The sequence below is a fragment of the Agelaius tricolor genome, unplaced genomic scaffold, assembly GCF_023055355.1.
Source record: "Agelaius tricolor isolate 1412-34295 unplaced genomic scaffold, bAgeTri1.0.p SCAF_157, whole genome shotgun sequence".
Lineage (NCBI taxonomy): Eukaryota > Metazoa > Chordata > Aves > Passeriformes > Icteridae > Agelaius > Agelaius tricolor.
In genome coordinates, this window is record NW_027269417.1 from 49,484 (window position 1) to 75,087 (window position 25,604).

Consider the following 25,604-nt stretch of genomic DNA (forward strand, 5'->3'; position numbering starts at 1 on the left):
TGGGGGATAATAACGGGGGAATAATAATGGGGGAATAACAGGGAATAACAGGGGATTAATGCGGGAATAATGGGGGGAATAATGGTGGAATAATGGGGGAAAATAATGGGAATAATAATGGGGGAAATAATAATGGGGGAATAATGGGGGAATAATAATGGGGGGAAAATGGGAAAATAATAGGAAAATTAATGGGGAAAATAATGGGGGAATGATGGGGGAATGATGGGAATAATAATGGGAAAATAATGGGGGAATAATGGGGGAATATTGGGGAAAAAATAGGGGAATAAAATGGGGAAAATAATGGGTCAATAATGGGGGAATAACAATGGGGAAATAATGGGGAAAAATGGGAATAATAATGGGGAAATAATGGGAAAAATTGGGAAATAATGGGAAAATCAGGGGAAAAAATGAGGGAAATAATGGGGGAATAATGGGGAAAATAATGGGGGAAAAATGGGAATAATAATGGGGAAATAAGGGGGAATAATGGGGAAATAATGGGGCTATAATGGGGGAATAATGGGGATATAGTGGGGGAATAATGGGGGAATAATGGGGAAATAATAATGGGAGAATAATGAGAATAATAATGGGGAAATAAATAATGGGGGAATAATTGGGGAATAATGGGGGAGTGATGGGGGAATAATGGGGAAATAATGGGAAAATAAAGGGGAAATAATGGGGGAATAGTGGTGGAATAATGGGCGAATGATGGGGAAAATAATGGGGGAAATAATGGGGGAATAATGGGGAAAATAATGGGAAAATAATGGGGGAATAATGGGGGAATAATGGGGAAATAATGGGGGAATGATGGGAATAACAATGGGAAAATAATGGGGAATAATGGGGGAATGATGGGGCAATAATGGGAATAATAATGGGGAAATAAAGGGAAATAATGGGGAAATAATGGGGAAATAATGGGGAAAATAAGGGGAAATAATGGGAAAATAATGGGGGGATAATAATGGGGGAATAATAATGGGGGGAAATAATAGGGGAATAATAATGGGGGAATAATAATGGTAATAATAATGGGGGATAATAATGGGGGATAATAATGGGGAAAAATAATAATAGGGGAATAATTATGGGGAAATAGTAATGGGGGAAATAATAATGTGGGAGAAATAATGGCGGAATAAGGGGGAGTAATAATAATGGGGGAATAATAATGAGAGAAATAATAATGGGGGAATAATAATGTGGGAAATAATAATGGGGAAAATAATGGGGAAATAATGGGGGAATAATGGGAATAATAATGGGGGAATAATGGGGAATAATGGGGGAATAATGGGGAAATAATGGGAATAATAATGGGGAAATAATAATGGGGAGTAATAATGGGGGAGTAATAATGGGGGAATAGTAATGGGGGAATAACAACGGGAGAATAATAATGGGGAAAAATGGGGAATAATGGGGAAAATAATGGGGGAATATCGGGGGAATAATAATGGGGAAATAATGGGGGAATATTGGGGAATAACAATGGGGGAATAATAATGGGGAATAATAATGGGGGAATAATTGGGGAATTAATGGGGGAATAATAATGGGGAAAGAATGGGGGAATAATAATGGGGGAATAATAATGGGGAAAATAATGGGGGAATAATGGGGGATAATAATGGGGGAATGATGGGGGAATAATGGGGAAATAATGGAAAAATAATGGGAAAATAATGGGGGAATAATGGGAATAATAATGGGAATAATAATGGGAATAATAATGGGAAAATAATGGGAAAATAATGGGGGAATAATGGGAATAATAATGGGAATAATAATGGGAATAATAATGGGAAAATAATGGGGGAATAATGGGGAAATAATGGGGGAATAATAATGGGGGAATAATGGGAATAATAATGGGGAAATAATGGGGAATAATGGGGAAAATAATGGGAAAATAATGGGGGAATAATGGAAATAATAATGGAGAAATAATGGGGGAATAATAATGGGGGATTAATGAGAAATAATGGGGGAATAATGGGGGATTAATGGAGGAATAATGAGGAAATAATGGGGAAATAATGGGGGAAATAATGGGGGGAATAATGGGGGGAATAATGGAGAAAAAATTGGGGAAAATAATGGGAATAATAATGGGAAAATAATGGGGGAAAGAAATTATGGGGGAATAATGGGGGAATAATGGGGAAAATAATGGGGAATAATGGGGGAATAATAATGGGGGAATAATGGGAAAATTAATGGGGGAAATCATGGGAAAATAATGGGGGAATAATGGGGAAAAAATAATGGGGAAATAATGGGGAAATAATGGGAATAATAATGGGGGAATAATGGGAATAATAATGGGGGAATAATGGGAATAATAATGGGGAAATAATGGGGAAAAAATGGGGAAAAAATTGGGGAAAATAATGGGGAAATTATGGGGGAAATATGGGAAAATAATGGGGGAAATTATGGGGGAATAATGGGGGAATAATGGGGAATAAATGGGGAAAATAAAGGGAAATAATGGGGAAATTATGGGGGAATAATGGGGAAATAATGGGAAAAATGGGGTTGGGGGAAATGGGAATAATGGGAATGGGAAAAAAGGGGAATGGGAATAATGGGAATGGGGAAAAGGGAATAATGGGAATGGGGAAAATGGGAATGGGAAATGGGAATGGGGAAAAAGGGGAATGGGAAATGGGAATGGGGAAAATGGGAATGGGGAAATGGGAATGGGACAAATAATGGGAAAAATAATGGGGAAAAATGGGAAAAATGGGATTGGGGGAAATGGGAATAATGGGAATGGGGAAAATGGGAATGGGAATAATGGGAATGGGGAAAAGGGAATAATGGGATTGGGAATAACGGGAATATGGGAAAAGTGCAGCCCCCTTCCCCCATTCCCATGGAATTTTCCGGAATTCTCCCCACCTGGCACCCAGGCTCCCTCCCTGGGATTTCTGGGATCCCATTCCCAAGGAATTTTCGGGAATTCTCCCCCCACGTGCCCTCCCCCATTCCCAGGGATTTCTGGGACCCCATTCCCAGGGAATTTTCGGGAATTCTCCCCACCTGCCTGCCCCTATTCCCAGGGAATTTCGGGATCCCATTCCCAGGGAATTTCCCATTCCCAGGGGATTTTTGGGCTCCCATTCCCATGGAATTCTGGGAATTCTCCCCACCTTCCATCCAGACTCCCTCCCCCATTCCCAGGGGATTTTCGGGAATTCTCTCCCATGGAATTTTCAGGAATTCTCCCCACCTTCCATCCAGGCTCCCTTCCCCATTCCCAGGGAATTTTGGGATCCCATTCCCAGGGATTTTCAGGATCCCATTCCCATGGAATTTTGGGAGTTCTCCCCACCTGCCCTCCCCCATTCCCAGCGGATTTTCGGGAATTCTCTCCCATGGAATTTCGGGAATTCTCCCCACCTTGCGTCCAGGCTCCCTTCCTCATTCCCAGGGTTTTTCAGGATCCCATTCCCAGGGGATTTTCAGGCTCCCATTCCCATGGAATTTTGGGAATTCTCCCCACCTTCCATCCCGGCTCCCTCCCCCATTCCCAGGGGATTTTCAGGCTCCCATTCCCACGGAATTTTTGGGAATTCTCCCCACCTGCCCTCCCCCATTCCCAGGGATTTTTGGGAATTCTCTCCCATGGAATTTTGGGAATTCTCCCCACCTTCCGTCCAGGCTCCCTCCCTCATTCCCAAGGGATTTTCGGGAATTCTCTCCCATGGAATTTCGGGAATTCTCCCCACCTTCCGTCCAGGCTCCCTTCCTCATTCCCAGGGCATTTTGGGATCCCATTCCCAGGGATTTTCAGGCTCCCATTCCCATGGAATTTTGGGAATTCTCCCCACCTGCCTTCCCCCATTCCCAGGGATTTTCAGGGTCTCATTCCCAGGGGATTTTTGGGAATTCTCTCCCATGGAATTTTGGGAATTCTCTCCCATGGAATTTTGGGAATTCTGCCCACCTTCCGTCCAGGCTCCCTCCCCAATTCCCAGGGATTTTCAGGCTCCCATTCCCAGGGAATTCCAGGAATTCTCTCCCATGGAATTTCTGGGAATTCTCCCTGCCTGCCCTCCAGGCTCCCTCCCCCATTCCCAGGGCATTTTGGGACCCCATTCCCAGAAATTTCTGGGACCCCATTCCCATAGAATTTTGGGAATTCTCCCCACCTTCCATCCAGGCTCCCTCCCCCATTCCCAGGGATTTTCAGGCTCCCATTCCCACGGAATTCCGGGAATTCTGCCCACCTTCCGTCCAGGCTCCCTCCCGGGGAGGCCTCGGGGCTGGACGGGGGCAGCTCGGTCACGTCCGAGATGATGGGGCCGCAGTTGGGGCCGGCATCGGCCGCCAGCAGCGCGGGGCCCGACAGCGCCGGGGCCGGGGCCTGTGATGGGAAACGGGAAATGGGGAATGGGAAACAACCCCAAAAAATCCCAAACACAAAAAATCCCATTCCCAAAAAATCCCAATCCCAATGAATCCCATTCCCAAAAAATGCCATTCTGAAAACGTCCCAATCCCAAAAAATCACAAACACAAACAATCCCAAAAAACCCAAACACAAAAAATCCCAAAAAGTCCCACTCCCAAAAAAATCCCAATCCCAAAAAGTCCCAATCCCAAAGAATCCCATTCCCAAAAAATCCCGATCCCAAAAAAATCCCATTCCCAAAACGTCCCAATCCCAAAAAATCGCAAACACAAACAATCCCAAAAAACCCAAACACAAACAACCCCAAAAAATCCCAAACACAAAAAAATCCCAATCCCAAAAAGTCCCAATCCCAATGAATCCCATTCTCAAAAAACATCCCATTCCCAAAATGTCCCAATCCCAAAAAATCCCAAACACAAAAAATCCCAAAAAATCACAAACACAAAAAATCCCAATCCCAAAAAGTCCCACTACCAAAAAAATCCCGTTCCCAAAACGTCCCAATCCCAAAAAATCCCAAACACAAAAAATCCCAAGCCCAAAAAAAATCCCATTCCCAAAACGTCCCAATCCCAAACACAATCCCAAAAAATCCCAAACACAAACAATCCCAAGCCCAAAAAAATCTCATTCCCAAAACCTCCCAATCCCAAAGGATCCCAATTACGAAAAATCCCAATCGCAAAAAAATCCCAATTACAAAAAATCCCATTCCCAAAAAAGCCCAAAAAATCACAAATACAAAAACTCCCAAGCCCAAAAAGTCCCAATTACAAAAAATCCCATTTCCAAAAAATCCCGAAAAATCCCAAATAAAAATCCCAGAAAATCCCAAACCCAAAAAAATCCCAATCCCAAAAAATCCCATTCCCAAAACGTCTCATGCCCAAAAAATCCCAATCCCAAAAAGTCCCAATCCCAAAAAATCACAAACACAAAAAACCCCAAAAAATCACAAACACAAAAAATCCCAAAAAGTCCCAATCCCAAAAAGTCCCACTCCCAAAAAAATCCCATTCCCAAAACGTCCCAATCCCAAAAAACCCAAACACAAACAATCCCAAAAAACCTAAACACAAACAACCCCAAAAAATCCCAAACACAAAAAATCCCAATCCCAATGAATCCCATTCCCAAAAAACATCCCATTCCCAAAACGTCCCAATCCCAAAAAATCACAAACACAAAAAATCCCAAAAAATCACAAACACAAAAAATCCCAAAAAATCACAAACACAAAAAATCCCAAGCCCAAAAAAAATCCCATTCCCAAAACGTCCCAACCCCAAAAAATCCCAAACACAAACAATCCCAAGCCCCAAAAAAATCCCATTCCCAAAACGTCCCAATCCCAAAGGATCCCAATTACGAAAAATCCCAATCGCAAAAAAATCCCAATTACAAAAAATCCCATTCCCAAAAAAGCCTAAAAAAATCACAAATACAAAAACTCCCAAGCCCAAAAAGTCCCAATTACAAAAAATCCCATTTCCAAAAAATCCCGAAAAATCCCAAATAAAAATCCCAGAAAATCCCAAACCCAAAAAAATCCCAATCCCAAAAAATCCCATTCCCAAAACGTCTCATGCCCAAAAAATCCCAATCCCAAAAAGTCCCAATCCCAAAAAATCACAAACACAAACAATCCCAAAAAACTTAAACACAAACAACCCCAAAAAATCACAAACACAAAAAAATCCCAATCCCAAAAAATCCCAATCCCAATGAATCCCATTCCCAAAAAACATCCCATTCCGAAAACGTCCCAATCCCAAAAAATCACAAACACAAAAAATCCCAAAAAATCCCAAACACAAAAAATCCCAAAAAATCCCAATCCCAAAAAGTCCCACTCCCAAAAAAATCCCAATCCCAAAAAGTCCCAATCCCAAAGAATCCCATTCCCAAAAAGTCCCACTACCAAAAAAATCCCATTCCCAAAACGTCCCAATCCCAAAAAATCACAAACACAAACAATCCCAAAAAACTTAAACACAAACAACCCCAAAAAATCACAAACACAAAAAAATCCCAACCCCAAAAAATCCCAATCCCAGAAAGTCCCACTCCCAAAAAAATCCCAATCCCAAAAAGTCCCAATCCCAAAAAAATCCCATTCCCAAAACGTCCCAATCCCAAAAAATCACAAACACAAACAACCCCAAAAAATCACAAACACAAAAAAATCCCAATCCCAAAAAATCCCAATCCCAATGAATCCCATTCCCAAAAAACATCCCATTCCCAAAACGTCCCAATCCCAAAAAATCACAAACACAAAAAATCCCAAAAAATCACAAACACAAACAATCCCAATCCCAAAAAGTCCCACTCCCAAAAAAAAATCCCATTCCCAAAACGTCCCAATCCCAAACACAATCCCAAAAAATCCCAAACACAAACAATCCCAAGCCCAAAAAAATCTCATTCCCAAAACCTCCCAATCCCAAAGGATCCCAATTACGAAAAATCCCAATCGCAAAAAAATCCCAATTACAAAAAATCCCATTCCCAAAAAAGCCCAAAAAATCACAAATACAAAAACTCCCAAGCCCAAAAAGTCCCAATTACAAAAAATCCCATTTCCAAAAAATCCCGAAAAATCCCAAATAAAAATCCCAGAAAATCCCAAACCCAAAAAAATCCCAATCCCAAAAAATCCCATTCCCAAAATGTCTCATGCCCAAAAAATCCCAATCCCAAAAAGTCCCAATCCCAAAAAATCGCAAACACAAACAACCCCAAAAAATCCAAACACAAACAACCCCAAAAAATCCCAATCCCAAAAAAATCCCAATCACAAAAAGTCCCAATCCCAAAAAAATCCCATTCCCAAAACGTCCCAATCCCAAAAAATCACAAACACAAACAATCCCAAAAATCCCAAACACAAAAAAACCCAAAAAATCACAAACACAAAAAAATCCCAATCACAAAAAATCCCAATCCCAAAAAGTCCCAATCCCAAAAAAATCCCAATCCCAAAAAGTCCCAATCCCAAAAAATCCCAATCACAAAAAATCCCATTTCCAAAAAATCCCAAAAAATCCCAAAAATCCCAAAACCAAAAAATCCCAAAAATCCCCAAAAATCCCCAAAAATCCCAAAACCAAAAAATCCCAATTAATCCCAATCCCAAGAAATCCCATTCCCAAAAAATCTGAAAAGTCCCAATGACAGAAAATCCCAATTACAAAAAAAAAAAATCCCCAAAAATCCCATTCCCAAAAAATCCCAATGCCAAAGAATCCCAATTACAAAAAATCCCAATCGCAAAAAATCCCATTGCCAAAAAAGCCCAAAAAATCCCAATCCCAAAAAAATCCCAAAAAATCCCACTCCCAAAATATCCCAAAACACCCCAATCCCCAAAAATGCCAAAAAAAGCCAATCCCAAAAAATGCCAATCCCAAAAAATCCCATTCCTAAAAAATCCCAAGCCCAAAAATTCCCAAAAAATCCAAATTACAAAAAGTCCTAAAAAATCCCAAAAGTCCCATTCCCAAAAAATCCCAATTACAAAAAATCCCCCTCCAAATCCCAACAATTCCCAAAAAATCCCAATCCCACCCACCCCATTCTCAATAAATCCATTCCCAATAAATTCCATTCCAAATAAATCCCAGGAAATCCCACAAATCCCATTCCAAATAAACCCCAATAAATCCCAGTAAATCCCCATAAATCCCATTGCCCCAAATCCCATCAATCCCTTAAAAGTTTGGGAATTCTTGTGGAATTCCTGGAATTCCCATGGTGATCCAGGGAGCTCCCAATAATTCCCAATAATTCCCAATCCCACAAATCCCATTTCCAATAAATCCCAATAAATCCCAATAAATCGGGATCAAATCAATCCCAATCCCAACCTCACTAAATTTGAATAAATCCCAATCAATCCCATTCCCATAAATCCCATTCCAAATAAATCCCAATAAACCCTAATAAATCCCAATGAACCCAAATAAATCCCAATCAATCCCAATAATTCCCAATCAATCCAAATAAATCCCAATCAATCCAAATAAATCCCATAATTTTTTGGGAATTCTCACGGAATAGTTGGAGTTCCCATGGTGCTGCAGGGAGTTCCCAATGAATCCCAATAAACCCCAATCAACCCCAATCAACCACATCAATCCCATAATTGTTTTGGGAATTCTCATGGAAAGAATTGGAATTGCTGTGGTGCTCCAGGGAGTTCCCAATGAATCCAAATAAATCCCATTCCCACCAAATCCCAATAAACCCCAATCAATCCCAATCAATCCCATTCCCAATGAATCCCAAGCCCATCAATCCCAAGAAATCCCATAAAAGTTTGGGAATTCTCACGGAATAATTGGAATTCCCATGGTGCTCCAGGAGTTCCCAATAAATCCCAATCCCCCCAAATCCCAACCCAATAAATCCCACTAAATCCCATTCCCAATAAATCCCACTAAATCCCATTCCCAATGAATCCCAATAAATTCCAATCCCAACCTCACTAAATTTGAATAAATCCCAATAAACCCCAATAAATCCCAATCAATCCCACCAAATCCCATTCCCAATGAATCCCAAGCCCATCAATCCCAAGAAATCCCATAAAAGTTTGGGAATTCTCATGGAATAATTGGAATTCCCATGGTGCTCCAGGAGTTCCCAATAAATCCCAATCCCAGAAATCCCATTCCCAATGAATCCCAGTGAATCCCAATAAATCCCAATCCAAATCAATCCCATTCCCACAAATCCCATTCCCAACGAATCCCAATGCCCCAGATCCCATCAATCCCATAATGTTTTTGGGACTCGCATGGAATAATTGGAATTGCCATGGTGCTCCAGGGAGTTCCCAATCAACCCCAATAAATCCCCATCAATCCCAATAATTCCCATCAATCCCATAATTTTTTGGGAATTCTCATGGCATAGTTGGCATTGCTGTTGTGCTCCAGGGAGTTCCCAATAAATCCCAATAAACCCCAATCAACCACAAATCCCATTCCAAATAAATCCCAATCCCACCAAATCCCAACCCAATAAATCCCAATAAATCCCAATCCTACAAATCCCATTCCCAATGAATCCCATTCCCACCAAATCCCAACCCAATGAATCCAAATAAATTCCAATCCCAGCAATCCCATTCCAAATAAATCCCAGTCCCACAAAATCCCAATAAATCCCAATCCCTAATCAATCCAAAGCCTAATAAATCCCAATAAATCCCAATCCCCAAATCTCAATCCCAATAAATCCCAATCCCAATGAATCCAAATCCAAATAAATCCCCAAAATCCCAATTCCACCAATCCCAACAAATCCCAAGCCCACAAATCCCAATCCCAATCAATCCCATTCCCAATAAATCCCACCAAATCCCAATCAATCCCAATAAACCCCAATAAATCCCAATGAATCCCAATAAACCCCAATAATTCCCATCAATCCCATAATTTTTGGGATTCTCACGGCGTAGTTGGAGTTGCCGTGGTGCTCAAGGGAGTTCCCAATAAACCCCAATCAATCCCAATAAATCCCAATCCCAACCTCACTAAATTGGAATAAACCCCAATAAATCCCAATGAACCCCAATAAACCCCAATCAATCCCAATAAACCCAGTAATTCCCAATAAACCCCAATAAACCCCAATAAACCCCAATCAATCCCATAAAAGTTTGGGATTCTCACGGCGTAGTTGGCTTTGCCATGGTGCTCCAGGGAGTTCCCAATGAATCCCAATAAATCCCAATCAACCCCAATAAATCCCAATCAATCCCAATCAACCCCAATAAATCCCAATCAATCCCAATCCCAACCTCACTAAATTGGAATAAGCCCCACTAAACCCCACTCAATCCCATAAAAGTTTGGAATTCTCATGGTGTAGTTGGCGTTGCCGTGGTGCTCCAGGGAGTTCCCAATAAACCCCAATAAACCCCAATCAATCCCAATAAACCCCACTAATTCCCAATCTCAATCCCATAATTTTTTTGGGACTCTCATGGCATAGTTGGAGTTCCCGTGGAGCTCCAGGGAGTTCCCAATAAATCCCAATAAACCCCAATAATTCCCAGTAAATCCCAATAAATCCCAATCAATCCCACTCAATTCCACTCAATCCCAATCAATCCCATAATTTTTTTGGGGATTCTCACGGCGTAGTTGGTGTTCCCGTGGTGCTCCAGGGAGTTCCCAATAAACCCCAATCAATCCCAATGAATCCCCATCAATCCCAATCAACCCCAATCAATCCCAATCAATCCCAATAAACCCCAATCAATGCTAATGAGTCCCCATCAATCTCAATCAATCCCAATCAATCCCAATCAATCCCCATGAACCCCAATAATTCCCAATCTCAATCCCATAATTTTTTGGGATTCTCACGGCGTAGTTGGCGTTGCCGTGGTGCTCCAGGGAGTTCCCAATAAACCCCAATAAACCCCAATAATTCCCAATCTCAATCCCATAAAAGTTTGGGAATTCTCACGGCGTAGCTGGCGTTCCCGTGGTGCTCCAGGGAGTTCCCAATAAACCCCAATAAATCCCAATAAACCCCAATGAATCCCAATCAATCCCAATAAACCCCAATCAATCCCAATCAATCCCAATAAACCCCAATCAATCCCATAATGTTTTTGGGATTCTCACGGCATAGTTGGTGTTGCCGTGGTGCTCCAGGGAGTTCCCAATAAATCCCAATCAATCCCAATAAACCCCAATAAATCCCAATAAACCCCAATGAATCCCAATCAATCCCAATAAACCCCAATCAATCCCATAATTTTTGGGAATTCTCAAGGCATAGTTGGAATTCCTGTGGTGCTCCAGGGAGTTCCCAATGAATCCAAATAAACCCCAATCAATCCCAATAAATCCCACTCAATCCCAATGAATCCAAATCAATCCAAATAAATCCCAATCAATCCCAATAAATCCCAATCCCAACCTCACTAAATTGGAATAAACCCCAATCAATCCCAATAATTCCCAATCAATCCCATAATTTTTGGGAATTCTCACGGAATAATTGGAATTCCCGTGGTGCTCCAGGGAGCTCCCAATGAATCCCAATCAATCCCATTCCCAATCAATCCCATTCCCACCAAACCCCAATAAACCCCAATCAATCCCAATGAATCCCAATCAATCCCAATCCTAATACATCCCATTCCCAAGAAATCCCAATAAATCCCAATCAATCCAAATCAACCCAAATAAATCCCCATAAACCCCACTAATTCCCACTCAATCCCATAACGTTTTTGGGAATTCTCACGGTGTAGTTGGCATTCCTGTGGTGCTCCAGGGAGTTCCCAATACATCCCAATCAATCCCAATAAATCCCAATCAATCCCAATCAATCCCAATCCTAATACATCCTATTCCCAAGAAATCCCAAGAAATCCTAATAAATCCCAATCTCAATCCCATAATATTTTTGGGATTCTCACGGCGTAGTTGGCGTTGCCGTGGTGCTCCAGGGAGTTCCCAATAAACCCCAATAAATCCCATTCCCACAAATCCCATTCCCACCAAATCCCAACCCAATAAATCCCAAAAAATCCTAATCTAACCAATCCCATTCCCAATGAATCCCAATCCCAAAAAATCCCAATAAATCCCAATAAATCCCAATCCCCCAAATCCCATTCCCAATAAATCCCAATAAACTCCAATAATTCCCAATCAATCCCATAAAAGTTTGGGATTCTCACGGTGTAGTTGGCGTTGCCGTGGTGCTCCAGGGAGTTCCCAATGAATCCCAATGAATCCCAATGAATCCCAATAAACCCCAATCAATCCCAATCAATCCCAATAAACCCCAATAAATCCCAATAAATCCCAATAAACCCCAATCAATCCCAATCAATCCCAATAATTCCCAATCTCAATCCCATAATTTTTGGGAATTCTCACGGCGTAGTTGGCGTTGCTGTGGTGCTCCAGGGAGTTCCCAATAAACCCCAATGAATCCCAATAAACCCCAATAATTCCCATCAATCCCATAAAAGTTTGGGAATTCTCACGGTGTAGCTGGCGTTCCCGTGGTGCTCCAGGGAGTTCCCAAAAAACCCCAATAATTCCCAATAATTCCCAATCTCAATCCCATAATTTTTTTGGGAATTCTCACGGCGTAGTTGGCATTCCCGTGGTGCTCCAGGGAGTTCCCAATAAACCCCAATGAATCCCAATAAACCCCACTAATTCCCAATCTCAATCCCATAATTCTTGGGAATTCTCACAGCATAGTTGGCGTTCCCGTGGTGCTCCAGGGAGAATTGCCGGCTGTACTTGGGCATGGAATGTGCGGCTGCGCCGTCGTTCAGCATCAGGGGGCTGCAATCCCAAAATCATGGGGTCAATCCCAAAAAATCATGGGATAAATCCCAAAAAATGATGGGATAAATCCCAATAAACCCGGGATAAATCCCAAAAAAAACCTGGGATAAATCCCCCAAAAAACCCAGGATAAATCCCAAAAAATAATGGGATAAATCCCAAAAAACACCAGGATAAATCCCAAAAAATAATGGGATAAATCCCAAAAAATGATGGGATAAATCCCTAAAAATAATGGGATAAATCCCTAAAAATAATGGGATAAATCCCAAAAAACACTGAGGTAAATCCCCAAAAATAATGGGATAAATTCCAAAAAATAATGGGATAAATCCCTAAAAATAATGGGAGAAATCCCCCAAAAATAATGGGATAAATCCCTAAAAATAATGGGATAAATCCCAAAAAATAATGGGATAAATCCCCCAAAAATAATGGGATAAATCCCTAAAAATAATGGGAGAAATCCCCCAAAAATAATGGGATAAATCCCTAAAAATAATGGGATAAATCCCAAAAAATAATGGGATAAATCCCCCAAAAATAATGGGATAAATCCCCAAAAAAACCTGGGATAAATCCCAAAACATGGGGAGAATTTTCATGGATTTTTCCAGAGGTTTTCCGGGTGTTTTTAGGATTTTTCGTGGGATTTTTCCAGGTTTTTCCCCCAGGGATTTTTCAGGCGTTTTCCCAGGTTTTTCCCAGTTTTTTCAGGTTTTTCCCAGGGTCTTTTAAGGTTTTTTTCTGGAATTTTCATGGATTTTTCCAGGGGTTTTCCCAGGTTTTTTTAGGATTTTTCCTGGGGTTTTTCCAGGATTTTTTTCTGGGATTTTCAGGATTTTTCCAGGGGTTTTCCCAGGTTTTTTTTAGGATTTTTCCAGGGGTTTTCCCAGGTTGTTTTTCCCAGGGATTTTTCAGGTGTTCTTCCCAGGTTTTTTCCAGGGTCTTTTCAGGTTTTTTTTCTGGAATTTTCCTGGATTTTCCCAGGTATTTTTAGGATTTTTTTCCGGGATTTTCAGGATTTTTCCAGGGATTTTCCCAGTTATTTTTAGGATTTTTCCTGGGATTTTTCCAGGTTTTTTTCCAGTTTTTTTTTAGGATTTTTCCTCGGGTTTTTCCAGGATTTTTTCTGGATTTTTCATGGATTTTTCCAGGGGTTTTCCCAGTTTTTTTTTAGGATTTTTCCTGGGGTTTTTCCAGGTTGTTTTTCCCAGAGTTTTTCCCAGGGTTTTTTCAGGTTTTTTTTTTCTGGAATTTTCATGGATTTTTCCAGGGGTTTTCCTGGGTTTTTTTAGGATTTTTCCTGGGGTTTATCCAGGAATTTTTTCTGGGATTTTCAGGATTTTTCCAAGGGTTTTCCAGGCTTTTTTCAGGATTTTTCCTGGGGTTTATCCAGGAACTTTTTTAGGATTTTTCCTGGATTTTTCCCAGGTTTTTCCAGGTTTTTTCCAGGAGAGAGGAGCTTAGGAGAAGATTTCTGGAATTTTGGGAAAGAATTCCCAGAGAATTCCAGGGGCTGCTCCATCCCTGGGAAAATCCCCAAATTCCCGAATTCCCGGATTTTTGGGAATCCCAATTTTCCCAGGAAAAACGGAAATTCCAGGAATTCCCAAGGAATTCCCAAGGCCCAGCCCGGCCCCTTCCAGGAGTTTTGGGATTTGAGGGGTCCCAGTCCCGAATTTTGGGGAATTTTGGGGAATTTTGGGGAATTTTTGGGGAATTTTGGGGGAATTTTGGGGGAATTTTGGGGAATTTTTGGGAATTTCTCTCACATTTTCCTCTTGACACCCAGGATCCGGTTGGATTGGACCAGGGAGATCAGGAACTGGATCAGCTGCAGAGAGAAAACAGGGAAAGGTCAGGGAAAATCGGGGGAAAATCATGGGAAAAATAATGGGAAAATCATGGGAAAATTGGGGGGAAATCATGGGAAAAAAATGGGAAAAATCATGGGAAAATTGGGGGGAAATCATAGGAAAATCATGGGAAAATCATGGGAAAATTGGGGGGAAATTGTGGGAAAATAATGGGGAAAATAATGGGAAAATTGGGGGGAAAATGGGGAAAAATTGGGGGGGAAAGTGGGAAAATTTGGGAAGAACAGAGGGGGAAAAATGGGGAAAATTAGGGGGGAAAATTGGAAAAAAATGGGAAAAATGAGGAAAAAAATGGGAAAGTGGAGGGGGAAAATTGGGGGAGGAAAATTGGGAAAAAAGAGAAAAATCTGGGAAAAATGAGGGGGGGAAAAGGTTTGGGAAAAACTGGGAAAAAAATTTGGAAAATTGGGGAAATAATGAGAAATAATGGGGGGAAAAAGTGGGGAAAATTCGGGGGGAAAGTGGGAAAATTTGGGAAGAACAGAGGGGGAAAAATGGGGAAAAATAGGGGGGGAAAAATTGGAAAAAAACGGGGAAAATGAGGAAAAAATGGGAAAATGGAGGGGGAAAATTGGGGAAAATTGGGAAAAAAGAGAAAAAACTGGGAAAAATTGAGGGGGGGAAACCTGGGAAAAACTGGGAAAAAATTGGGGAAATTGGGGTGGAGAAATGGGAAAAATTGGGAAAAACTGAGGGGGAAAAATGGGGAAAATTAGGGGGGAAAAATTGAAAAAAACCGGGAAAAATGAGGAAAAAATGGGAAAATGGAGGGGGAAAATTGGGAAAAATGGGAGGGGAAAATTGGGAAAAAAGAGAAAAAACTGGGAAAAATTGAGGGGGGGAAACCTGGGAAAAAATTGGGAAAAAACTGGGGAAATTGGGGTGGAGAAATGGGAAAAATGGGGGAAAATGGGGAAAAATGGGGAAAAATGAGGGGGAAAAACTGGGGTGGAAAAATTGGAAAAAAACGGGAAAATGGAGGGGGAAAATTGGGAAAAAAGAGAAAAAACTGGGAAAAAATTGAGGGGGGAAACATGGGAAAAACTGGGGGAAAAGGTTTGGGAAAAACTGGGAAAAATTGGGGAAATTGGGGTGGAGAAATGGGAAAAATTGGGAAAAATTGGGAAAAACTGAGGGGGAAAAAGTGGGGAAAATTGGGGGGGAAATTGGGAAAAATGGGAAAAAATGAGAGAAAAATTGGAAAATGGGAGGGGAAAATTGGGAAAAAAGAGAAAAAAACTGGGAAAATTGAGGGTGGAAAACTGGGGGGAAAAGGTTTGGGAAAAATTGGGAAAAAATTGGGAAGAACTGGGGGGAAAAATGAGGAAAAATTGGGAAAAATTGAGAAAAACTGGGGAAAATTGGGGGGAAAAACTGAGGAAAAACTGGGGAAAAATGAGGAAAAAAATGGGAATGTGGAGGGGGAAAAACTGGGAAAAATTGGGAAAAATGGGAGGGGAAAATTTGGAAAAATTGGAAAAAACTGGGAAGAATTAGGGGAGAAAGGGAAAAATAGGGAAAATAGGGAAGAACTGGGGAAAACTGGAAAAATTGGGAAAAACTCGGGGGAAAACTAGGAAAAATTGGAAAGAATTGAGAAAAACTGGGGAAAATTGGAGAAAATGGGGGGGAGGGGGAAAATTTGGGAAAATCTGGAAAAATGGGAAAAGCTGGAGGGAAAAACTGGGAAAAATTGATAAAACTGGAGAGGAAAAATGGAAAAATTGGGAAAAACTGGGGCAAAAATTGGGAAAAATGGGAATAAAGAGAGAGAAAGTGGGAAAAATGGGAAAAGCAGGAAAATGGAGAAAAATTGGCCAAAAGTTGGGGGGAAAAATGGGAAGAATGGGGAAAAACTGAGGGGGGAAATGGGAAAAAAATGGGGAGGGAAAAACTGGGGAAAATGGGAAAAACTGGGAAAAATTGAAGGGGGGAAATCTGGGAAAAACTGGGAAAAATTGGGGAAATTGGGGTGGAGAAATGGGGAAAATTGGGAAAAACTGAGGGGGAAAAATGGGGAAAATTAGGGGGCAAAAATTGAAAAAATTGGGGGGGGAAATTGGGAAAAATGGGAAAAAAATGAGGAAAAAATGGGAAAATGGAGGGGGAAAAATTGGGAAAATGGGAGGGGAAAATTGGGAAAAAAAGAAAAAACTGGGAAAAATTGAGGGGGGAAACCTTGGAAAAACTGGGAAAAAATTGGGAAAATTGGGGGGGAGAAATGGGGAAAATTGGGAAAAATGGGGAAAAAATGAGGGGGAAAAAGTGGGGAAAATTGGGGGGGAAATTGGGAAAAATGGGAAAAAAATGAGGAAAAAATTGGGAAAATGGAGGGGAAAAATTGGGAAAATTGGGAAAACTGGGAGGGAAAAATGAGGGAAAAAATGGGAAAATGGAGGGGAAAAACTGGGAAAAATGGGAGGGGAAAATTTGGAAAAAGAGAAAAAACTGGGAAAAATTGAGGGGGGAAACCTGGGAAAAACTGGGAAAAATTGGGGTGGAGAAATGGGAAAAATTGGGAAAAACTGAGGGGGAAAAAGTTGGGAAAATTGGGGGGAAAAATTGGGAAAAATGGGAAAAAAATGAGGAAAAATTGGGAAAATGGAGGGGGAAAAATTGGGAAAAAGTTGGGGAAATTGGGCTGGAGAAATGGGGAAAATTGGGAAAAACTGGGAAAAACTGAGGGGGAAAACCTGGGGAAAATTGGGGGGGGGAAAAACTGGGAGAAAATGGGAAAAATTGAGGAAAAAATGGGAAAATGGAGGGGGAAAAATTGGGAAAATGGGAGGGAAAAATGAGGAAAAAAATGGGAAAATGGAGGGGGAAAAATTGGGAAAAATGGGAGGGGAAAATTGGGAAAAAAGGAGAAAAAAATGGGAAAAATTGAGGGGGGAAACCTGGGAAAAACTGGGAAAAAATCAGGAAAATTGGGGGGGAGAAATGGGAAAAGTTGGGAAAAATGGGAAAAACTGAGGGGGAAAAATGGGGAAAATTGGGGGGGAAAAACTGGGGAAAAACGGGAAAAAATGAGGAAAAAATGGGAAAATGGAGGGGGAAAATTGGGAAAAATGGGAGGGGAAAATTGGGAAAAAAGAGAAAAAAACTGGGAAAAATTGAGGGGGGAAACCTGGGAAAAACTGGGGGAAAAGGTTTGGGAAAAATGGGAAAAAATTGGGGAAATTGGGGTGGAGAAATGGGAAAAATTGGGAAAAATGGGGAAAAACTGAGGGGGAAAAAGTGGGGAAAATTGGGGGGAAATTGGGAAAAATGGGAAAAAATGAGGAAAAAAATGGGAAAATGGAGGGGGAAAATTGGGAAAAAATGGGAAAACTGGGAGGGAAAAATGAGGGAAAAAATGGGAAAATGGAGGGGAAAAACTGGGAAAAATGGGAGGGGAAAATTTGGAAAAAGAGAAAAAACTGGGAAAAATTGAGGGGGGAAACCTGGGAAAAACTGGGAAAAATTGGGGTGGAGAAATGGGAAAAATTGGGAAAAACTGAGGGGGAAAAAGTTGGGAAAATTGGGGGGGAAATTGGGAAAAATGGGAAAAAAATGAGGAAAAATTGGGAAAATGGAGGGGGAAAAATTGGGAAAAAACTGGGGAAAATTGGGGGGGAAAAACTGGGGAAAAACTGGGAAAATGAGGAAAAAATTGGGAAAAATTGAGGGGGAAAAATTGGGAAAAATGGGAGGGGAAAATTGGGAAAAAGAGAAAAAACTGGGAAAAATTGAGGGGGGAAACCTGGGAAAAACTGGGAAAAAATTGGGAAGAACGGAGGAAAAACTGGGAAGAACTGGGGGGAAGAATTGGGAAAAATGGATAAAAACTGGGAAAAACCTGGGAAAATGGGAAAATCTGGGGGGGAAAGCTGGAAAAATTGGAAAAAATTGGAAAAATTGGGAAAAACTGGGAAAAATTGGGAAAAATTGGGAAAAATTGGGAAAAAATAGGAAAGCACAGAGGAGGAGAAGTGGGAAAAGCTGGAAAAAAGCTCTGGGAGAGGAGAAAAACTGGGAATTATCCTGGAATTTTGGGAATTTTCCTGGAAATTTGGGAATTTCCCTGGAAATTTGGGAATTTCTCTGGAATTTTGGGAATTTTCCTGGAAAAGTGGGAATTACCACTGGAAATTCAGGAATTATCCCCAGAAAATTGAAAATTCTGCCTGGAAAAGTGGGAATTACCATGGAAAATTGGGAATTTTCCTGGAAATTTGGGAATAGGATGTGGAAAATTGGGAATTGCCCCTGGAAATTCAGGATTTATGCTAGAAATTGAGGAATTAGCCCTGGAAAATTGGGAATTTGCTCTGGAAATTCAGGAATTGCATGGAAAAGTGGGAATTGCCACTGGAAATTCAGGAATTGCACGGAAAATTGGGAATTGGCCCTGGAAAATTGGGAATCTTCCTGGGAATTCAGGAATTTCTCTTGGATATGGGGGAATTATGCCCGGAAATTTGGGAATTGGAGCTGGAAAATTGGGAATTACCCTCAGAAATTTGGGAATTTTCCTGCAAAATCAGGAATTACCCCTGGAAATTACAGCTGGAAATTCAGGAATTACCCCAGAAAATTGGGAATTACCCTCAGAAAAGTGGGAATTATGCCTGGAAATCAGGAATTTTCCTGGAAAATCGGGAATTCCCCCAAAAAAGCAGAATTAGGCTCTTGAAAATTGGGAATTGTCTCTGGAAATTTGGGAATTTTCCTGAAAAATTGGGGAAATAGCCTGAGAAAAGTGGGAATTACCCCTGGAAAATCGGGAATTACTCCAGAAAAACAAGAATTGGCTCTGGAAAGTTGGGAATTTTCATGGAAATTTGGGAATTATCCTGGAAAAGTGGGAATTACCCCTGGAAAATCGGGAATTACTCCAGAAAAACAAGAATTGGCTCTGGGAAGTTGGGAATTTTCATGGAAATTTGGGAATTATCCTGGAAAGGTGGGAATTACCCCTGGAAAATTGGGAATTGGCACTGGAAAATCAGGAATTTTCCTGGAAATTTGGGAATTTTCCTGGAAATTCAGGAATTTCCCTAGGATATCAGGGAATTAGCCCAGGAAAATAGGAATTATGCCTGGAAATTCAGGATTTGCCCTGGAAAATTGGGAATTGGGTCTGGAAAATTGGGAATTGGGTCTGGAAAATTGGGAATTACCCCTGGAAAAGTGGGAAATTTCCTGGGAATATTCCTGGAAAAAACCAGGAATTGCCCCTGGAAATTCAGGAATTGCCTCCAAGAAAGTGAGAATTACCCCTGGAAAATTGGGAATTGGCTCTGGAAAAGTGGGAATTACCCCTGGAAAATTGGGAATTGGCTCTGGAAAAGTGGGAATTTTCCTGGAAATTTGGGAATTTTCCTGGAAATTCAGGAATTCCCCTAGGATATCAGGGAATTAGCCCAGGAAAATGGGAATTATGCCTGGAAATTCAGGATTTGCCCTGGAAAATTGGGAATTACCCCTGGAAAAGCAGGAATTACCCCCAGAAAATTGGGAATTATGCCTGGGAATTCGAGAATTTTCCTGGAAAATTGGGAATTTGGTGTGGAAAATTGGGTGTGGAAAATTGGGAATTACCCCTGGTAAAAGTGGGAAATTTCCTGGGAATATCCCTGGAAAAAACAGGAATTGCCCCTGGAAATTCAAGAATTCCCCTTGGAAAAACAGGAATTGCCCCAAGAAAAGTGAGAATTACCCCTGGAAAAGTGGGAATTGGCTCTGGAAAATTGGGAATTCTGCTGGAAAAGTGGGAATTCTCCTGGAAAATTGGGAATTTTCCTGGAAATTCAGGAATTCCCCTAGGATATCAGGGAATTAGCCCAGGAAAATGGGAATTATGCCTGGAAATTCAGGATTTACCCTGGAAAATTGGGAATTACCCCTGGAAAAGCAGGAATTACCCCCAGAAAATTGGAAATTCTCCTGGAAAATTGGGAATTGGGTGTGGAAAATTGGGAATTGGGTGTGGAAAATTGGGAATTACCCCTGGAAAAGTGGGAAATTTCCTGGGAATATTCCTGGACAAACAGGAATTGCCTCCAGAAAAGTGAGAATTACCCCTGGAAAATTGGGAATTGGCTCTGGAAAATTGGGAATTCTGCTGGAAAAGCAGGAATTCTGCTGTTAAAATTGGAATTTCCCCAAAATTGTGGACTCACCTTGTTGACCACCTTCTGCTGCTGGGCGTGCTTCTGGCGCAGGCTGGCCACCTCCCGCCACAGCGCCTCGTTCTCACTGCAGGGACACAGAACACAGGGGGAAATATGGGAAAAATCCGGGAAAATGGGGGGAAAATCCAGGGGAAATGGGGGGAAAAATTCCAGGGAAAATGGGGGGGGAAATCCAGGGAAAATGGGGGGAATTACCGGGAAATGGGGGGGGGAATGCTGGGGGGAAATGGGGGAAATTCTGTGGGGAAATTGGGGAAATATTCTATAGGAAATGGGGAAATATTCCATGGGAATCAGAGGGAAAATTCTGGGGGAAATGGGGAAAAATTCTGTCGGGAAATGGGGGAAAAAATTCTGTGGGGAGATGGGGGGGAAATTCCAGGGGAAATGGGGGGGAAATACTGTGGGGAAATTTCAGGGAAATGGGTGGAAAATTCTATGGGGAAATTCCAGGGAATCAGGGGGAAATTCCAGGGGAAACTGGGGGAAAATCCAGGGGAAATGGGGGAAATTCCAGGGGAAATTCCATGGGAATCAGAGGGAAAATCTGTGGGGAAATGGGGGTGAAAGTGTGTGGGGAAATGGGGGGGGAAATTCTGTGGGGAAATGGGGGAGAAAATCCATGGGAAATGGGGGAAATTCTGTGGAGAAATGGGGGGGAAATTCCAGGGGAATGAGGAAATATTCCATGGGAATCAGGGGGAAAATTCTGTGGGAAATGGGGGAAATATTCCATGGGAAATGGGAATGAAGTCTTTGGAAATGGGGGGAGAAATTCTGTGGGGAAATGGGGGGGGAATTCCAGGGGAAATGGGAGAAATTTTGTAGGGAAATGGGGGGAAAAATCCAGGGGAAATTCCATGGGAATCAGGGGGAAAAATTCTGTGGGGAAATGGGGGGGAAATTCCAGGGAAATGGGGTGAAAATTTTGTGGGGAAATGGGGCAAATTCTGTGGGGAGATGGGGGCAAAGCCCAGGGAAATGGGGGAAATTCCAGGGAAATGGGGGTGGAATTCTGTGGGGAAATTCCAGGGAAATGGGGGCAATTCTCTGGGGAAATGGGGGAATATTCCATGGGAATCAGGGGGAAAATTCCGTGGGAAATGGGGGGAAAATTCCAGGGGAATGGGGAAACATTCTGTGGGGAAATGGGAATGAAGTCATGGGAAATGGGGGAAGAAATTCTGTGGGAAAATTGGGTAGGAATCCCAGGGAAATGGGGGGAAAATTCTGTGGGGAATGGGGAGAGAAATTCTGTGGGAAAATGGGGGGAAAATTCCAGGGGAATGGGGGAAATATTCCATGGGAAATGGGAATGAAGTCATGGGAAATGGGGGGAGAAATTCTGTGGGGAAAATGGGGAAAAATTCTGTGGGGAAATGGGAGGGGGGAAATTCTGTGGGAAATGGGGGAAATTCCAGGGAAATGGGAGGGAAATTCCAGGGGAAATGGGAAAAAAATTCTGTGGGGAAATGGGGGAAAAATTCTGTGGGGAAATGGGGGGAAAAATTCTGTGGGGAGATGGGGGGGAAATTCGAGGGGAAATGGGGGGAAAATACTGTGGGGAAATTTCAGAGAAATGGGTGGAAAATTCTGTGGGGAAATTCCAGGGAATCAGGGGGAAATTCCAGGGGAAACTGGGTTAAAATCCAGGGGAAATGGGGGAAATTCCAGGGGAAATTCCATGGGAATCGGGGGAAAATCTGTGGGGAAATGGGGGTGAAAGTGTGTGGGAAAATGGGGGGGGAAATTCTGTGGGGAAATGGGGGAGAAAATCCATGGGAAATGGGGGAAATTCTGTGGGGAAATGGGGGGGAAATTCCAGGGGAATGAGGAAATATTCCATGGGAATCAGGGGGAAAATTCTGTGGGGAAATATTCCATGGGAAATGGGAATGAAGTCATGGGAAATGGGGGGGCAAATTCTGTGGGGAAATGGGGGGAAAATTCTGTGGGGAAATGGGGGGAATTCTGTGAGGAAATGGGGGGGAAAATCCAGGGGAAATGGGGGAAATCCCAGGGGAAATGGGGGAAATTCTGTGGGGAAATGGGGGGGAAATTTCTGTGGGGAAATTCGGGGGGGAAATTCTGTGGGGAAATGGGGGGAAAATTCCAGGGGAAATGGGGGAAATTCCAGGGGAAATTCTGTGGGGAAATGGGGGGAAATTCTGGAGGGAAATGGAGGGGGAAATCCCAGGGAAATGGGGGAAATTCTGTGGGGAAATGGGGGGGAAAATTCTGTGGGGAAATGGGGGGAATTCTGTGGGGAGATGGGGGGAGAAATTGCAGGAGAATGGGGAAATATTCCATGGGAAATGGGGATGAAGTCATGGGAAATGGGGGGAGAAATTCTGTGGGGAGATGGGGGGAAAATACTGTGGGGAAATGGGGGAAATACCAGGGGAAATTCTGTGGGGAAATGGGGGAAATTCTGTGGGGAGATGGGGGAAAATTCTGTGGGGAAATGGGGAACTATTCCATGGGAATCAGGGGAAAAATTCTGTGGAGAAATTCTGTGGGGAAATTGGGGAAATTCTGTGGGGAAATGGGGGGAAAATTCTGTGGGGAAATTGGGGGAAATATTCCATGGGAAATGGGAATGAAGTCATGGGAAATGGGGGGAGAAATTCTGTGGGGAAATTGGGTAGGAATTCCAGGGAAATGGGGAGGAAATTCTGTGTAGAAATGGGGGAAATTCTGTGGGGAAATGGGGGGGGAAATCCCAGGGAAATGGGGGAAATTCTGTGGGGAGATGGGGGAAATTCTGTGGGGAAATGGGGGAAATTCTGTGGGGAAATGGGGGAAATTCCAGGGAAATGGGGGGGAAATTCTGGGGAGAAATTTGGGGGGGAAATTCTGTGGGGAAATGGGGGGAAATTCCAGGAAAATGGGGGGGGGGAATTCTGTGGGGAAATTCCAGGGAAATGGGGGGGAAATTCTGGGGGGAAATGGGGGAGGAATTCTGTGGGGAGATGGGGGAAATTCCAGGGGAAATTCCAGGGGAAATTCCATGGGAATCAGGGGGAAAAATTCTGTGGGGAGATGGGGGGAATTCTGTGGGGAAATGGTGGGAAAATACTGTGGGGAAATTCCAGGGAAATGGGGGGAAAATTCTGTGGGGAAATTCCAGGGAAATGGGGGGAAATTCTGGGGGGAATGGGGGGAAAATCTGTGGGGAAATGGGGGGGAAATTCTGTGGGGAAATTGGGGAAAATTCTGTGGGGAAATGGGGGGGGGGGGGGGGGGGAATTCCAGGGGAAATGGGAGAAATTCTGTAGGGAAATGGGGGGGGGGAAATCCAGGGGAAATTCCATGGGAATCAGGGGGAAAAATTCTGTGGGGAAATGGGGGGAAAATTCTGTGGGGAAATGGGGGGAAAATTCTGTGGGGAAATGGGGGAAATTCTGTGGGGAAATGGGGGAAATTCTGTGGGGAAATGGGGGGAAAATTCTGTGGGGAAATGGGGGGAATTCTGTGGGGGAAAGGGAGAAATTCCAGGAGAAATGGGGGAAATTCTGTGGGGAAATGGGGGGAAATTCTGGGGGGAAATGGGGGGAGGAAATTCTGGGGGGAAATGGGGGGAAAACTCTGTGGGGAATCGGGGGGAAATTCTGTGGAGAAATGGGGGGGAAATTCCAGGGAAATGAGGAACTATTCCATGGGAATCAGGGGGAAAATTCTGTGGGAAATGGGGAGAAAATCCCAGGGAAAGGGGGGGGAAATTCCACGGAAATGGGGATGGAAATTCTGTGGGGAAATGGGGGGGAAATTCTGTGGGGAGATGGGGGGAATTCTGTGGGGAAATGGGGAAACATTCTGTGGGGAATGGGGGAAGTTCTGTGGGGAAATGGGGGAAATTCTGTGGGAAAATGGGGGAAATTCCAGGGAAACTGGGGGGAAATTCTGTGGGGAAATGGGGGAAATTCCAGAGGAAATTGGGGGAAAATCTGTGGGGAAATGGGGGGGAGAATTCCAGGGGAATGGGGAAATATTCCATGGGAAATGGGGAAATATTCCATGGGAAATGGGAATGAAGGCATGGGAAATGGGGGGAGAAATTCTGTGGGAAAATGGGGAAAATTGTATGGGGAAATGGGGGGAAAATTCTGTGGGGAAATGGGGGAGAAATTCTGTGGGGAAATAGGGGGAAATTCCAGGGGAAATAGGGGAAATTCCATGGGAATCAGGGGGAAATTCTGTGGGGAGATGGGGGAAATTCTGGGGGGAAATGGGGGAAATTCTGGGGGGAAATTCTGTGGGGAATGGGGAAAAATTCTGTGGGGAAATGGGGGGAAAATTCCATGGAAATGGGAATGAAATCATCGGAAATGGGGAAAATATTCAACGGGAAATGGGAAAAATCCAGGAATCTCCCAAATCAGAATCTTCCCACATCCAGGAAATCTCAAATCCTGGATAACCTACATCCAGAACACTCCAAATCCAGGAAAATCCCAAACCAAAACCAGGAAATCCCAAATCCAAGAAATCCCTAAAGCAGGAAATCCCAAGTCCTGGAAATCCCAAGTCCTGGAAATCCCAAAACCAGGGAATCCCAAATCCTCCAGAATCCCTGGAATGGGATCGGGATGTGTCCCCCATCCTCATTCCCATGATTCCAATTCCCATTTATCCCATTATTCCCATTTCTCCTATTATCCCCATTTATCCCATTAACCCCATTTATCCCATTATCCCCATTTATCCTATTCCTATCCCTGTTCCCATTTCCACATATCCCACTTATTCCATTTATCCCATATATCCC

General features: G+C 42.7%; 1 protein-coding gene across 1 annotated transcript in view; it reads right to left on the reverse strand.

Moving 5' to 3' along the window:
- The window catches only part of HSF1 (heat shock transcription factor 1), a gene marked incomplete at its 5' end in the record, with an annotated part of 92,781 nt that overhangs the window by 25,296 nt on the left and 41,881 nt on the right, over positions 1 to 25,604 (reverse strand). Inside the window, 4 exons of the mRNA XM_071420708.1 lie at positions 4,257 to 4,393; positions 12,684 to 12,777; positions 14,556 to 14,617; positions 20,825 to 20,900. Coding sequence (XP_071276809.1) covers positions 4,257 to 4,393; positions 12,684 to 12,777; positions 14,556 to 14,617; positions 20,825 to 20,900 — 369 coding nt within the window. The remainder of the gene's footprint in view (positions 1 to 4,256; positions 4,394 to 12,683; positions 12,778 to 14,555; positions 14,618 to 20,824; positions 20,901 to 25,604) is intronic.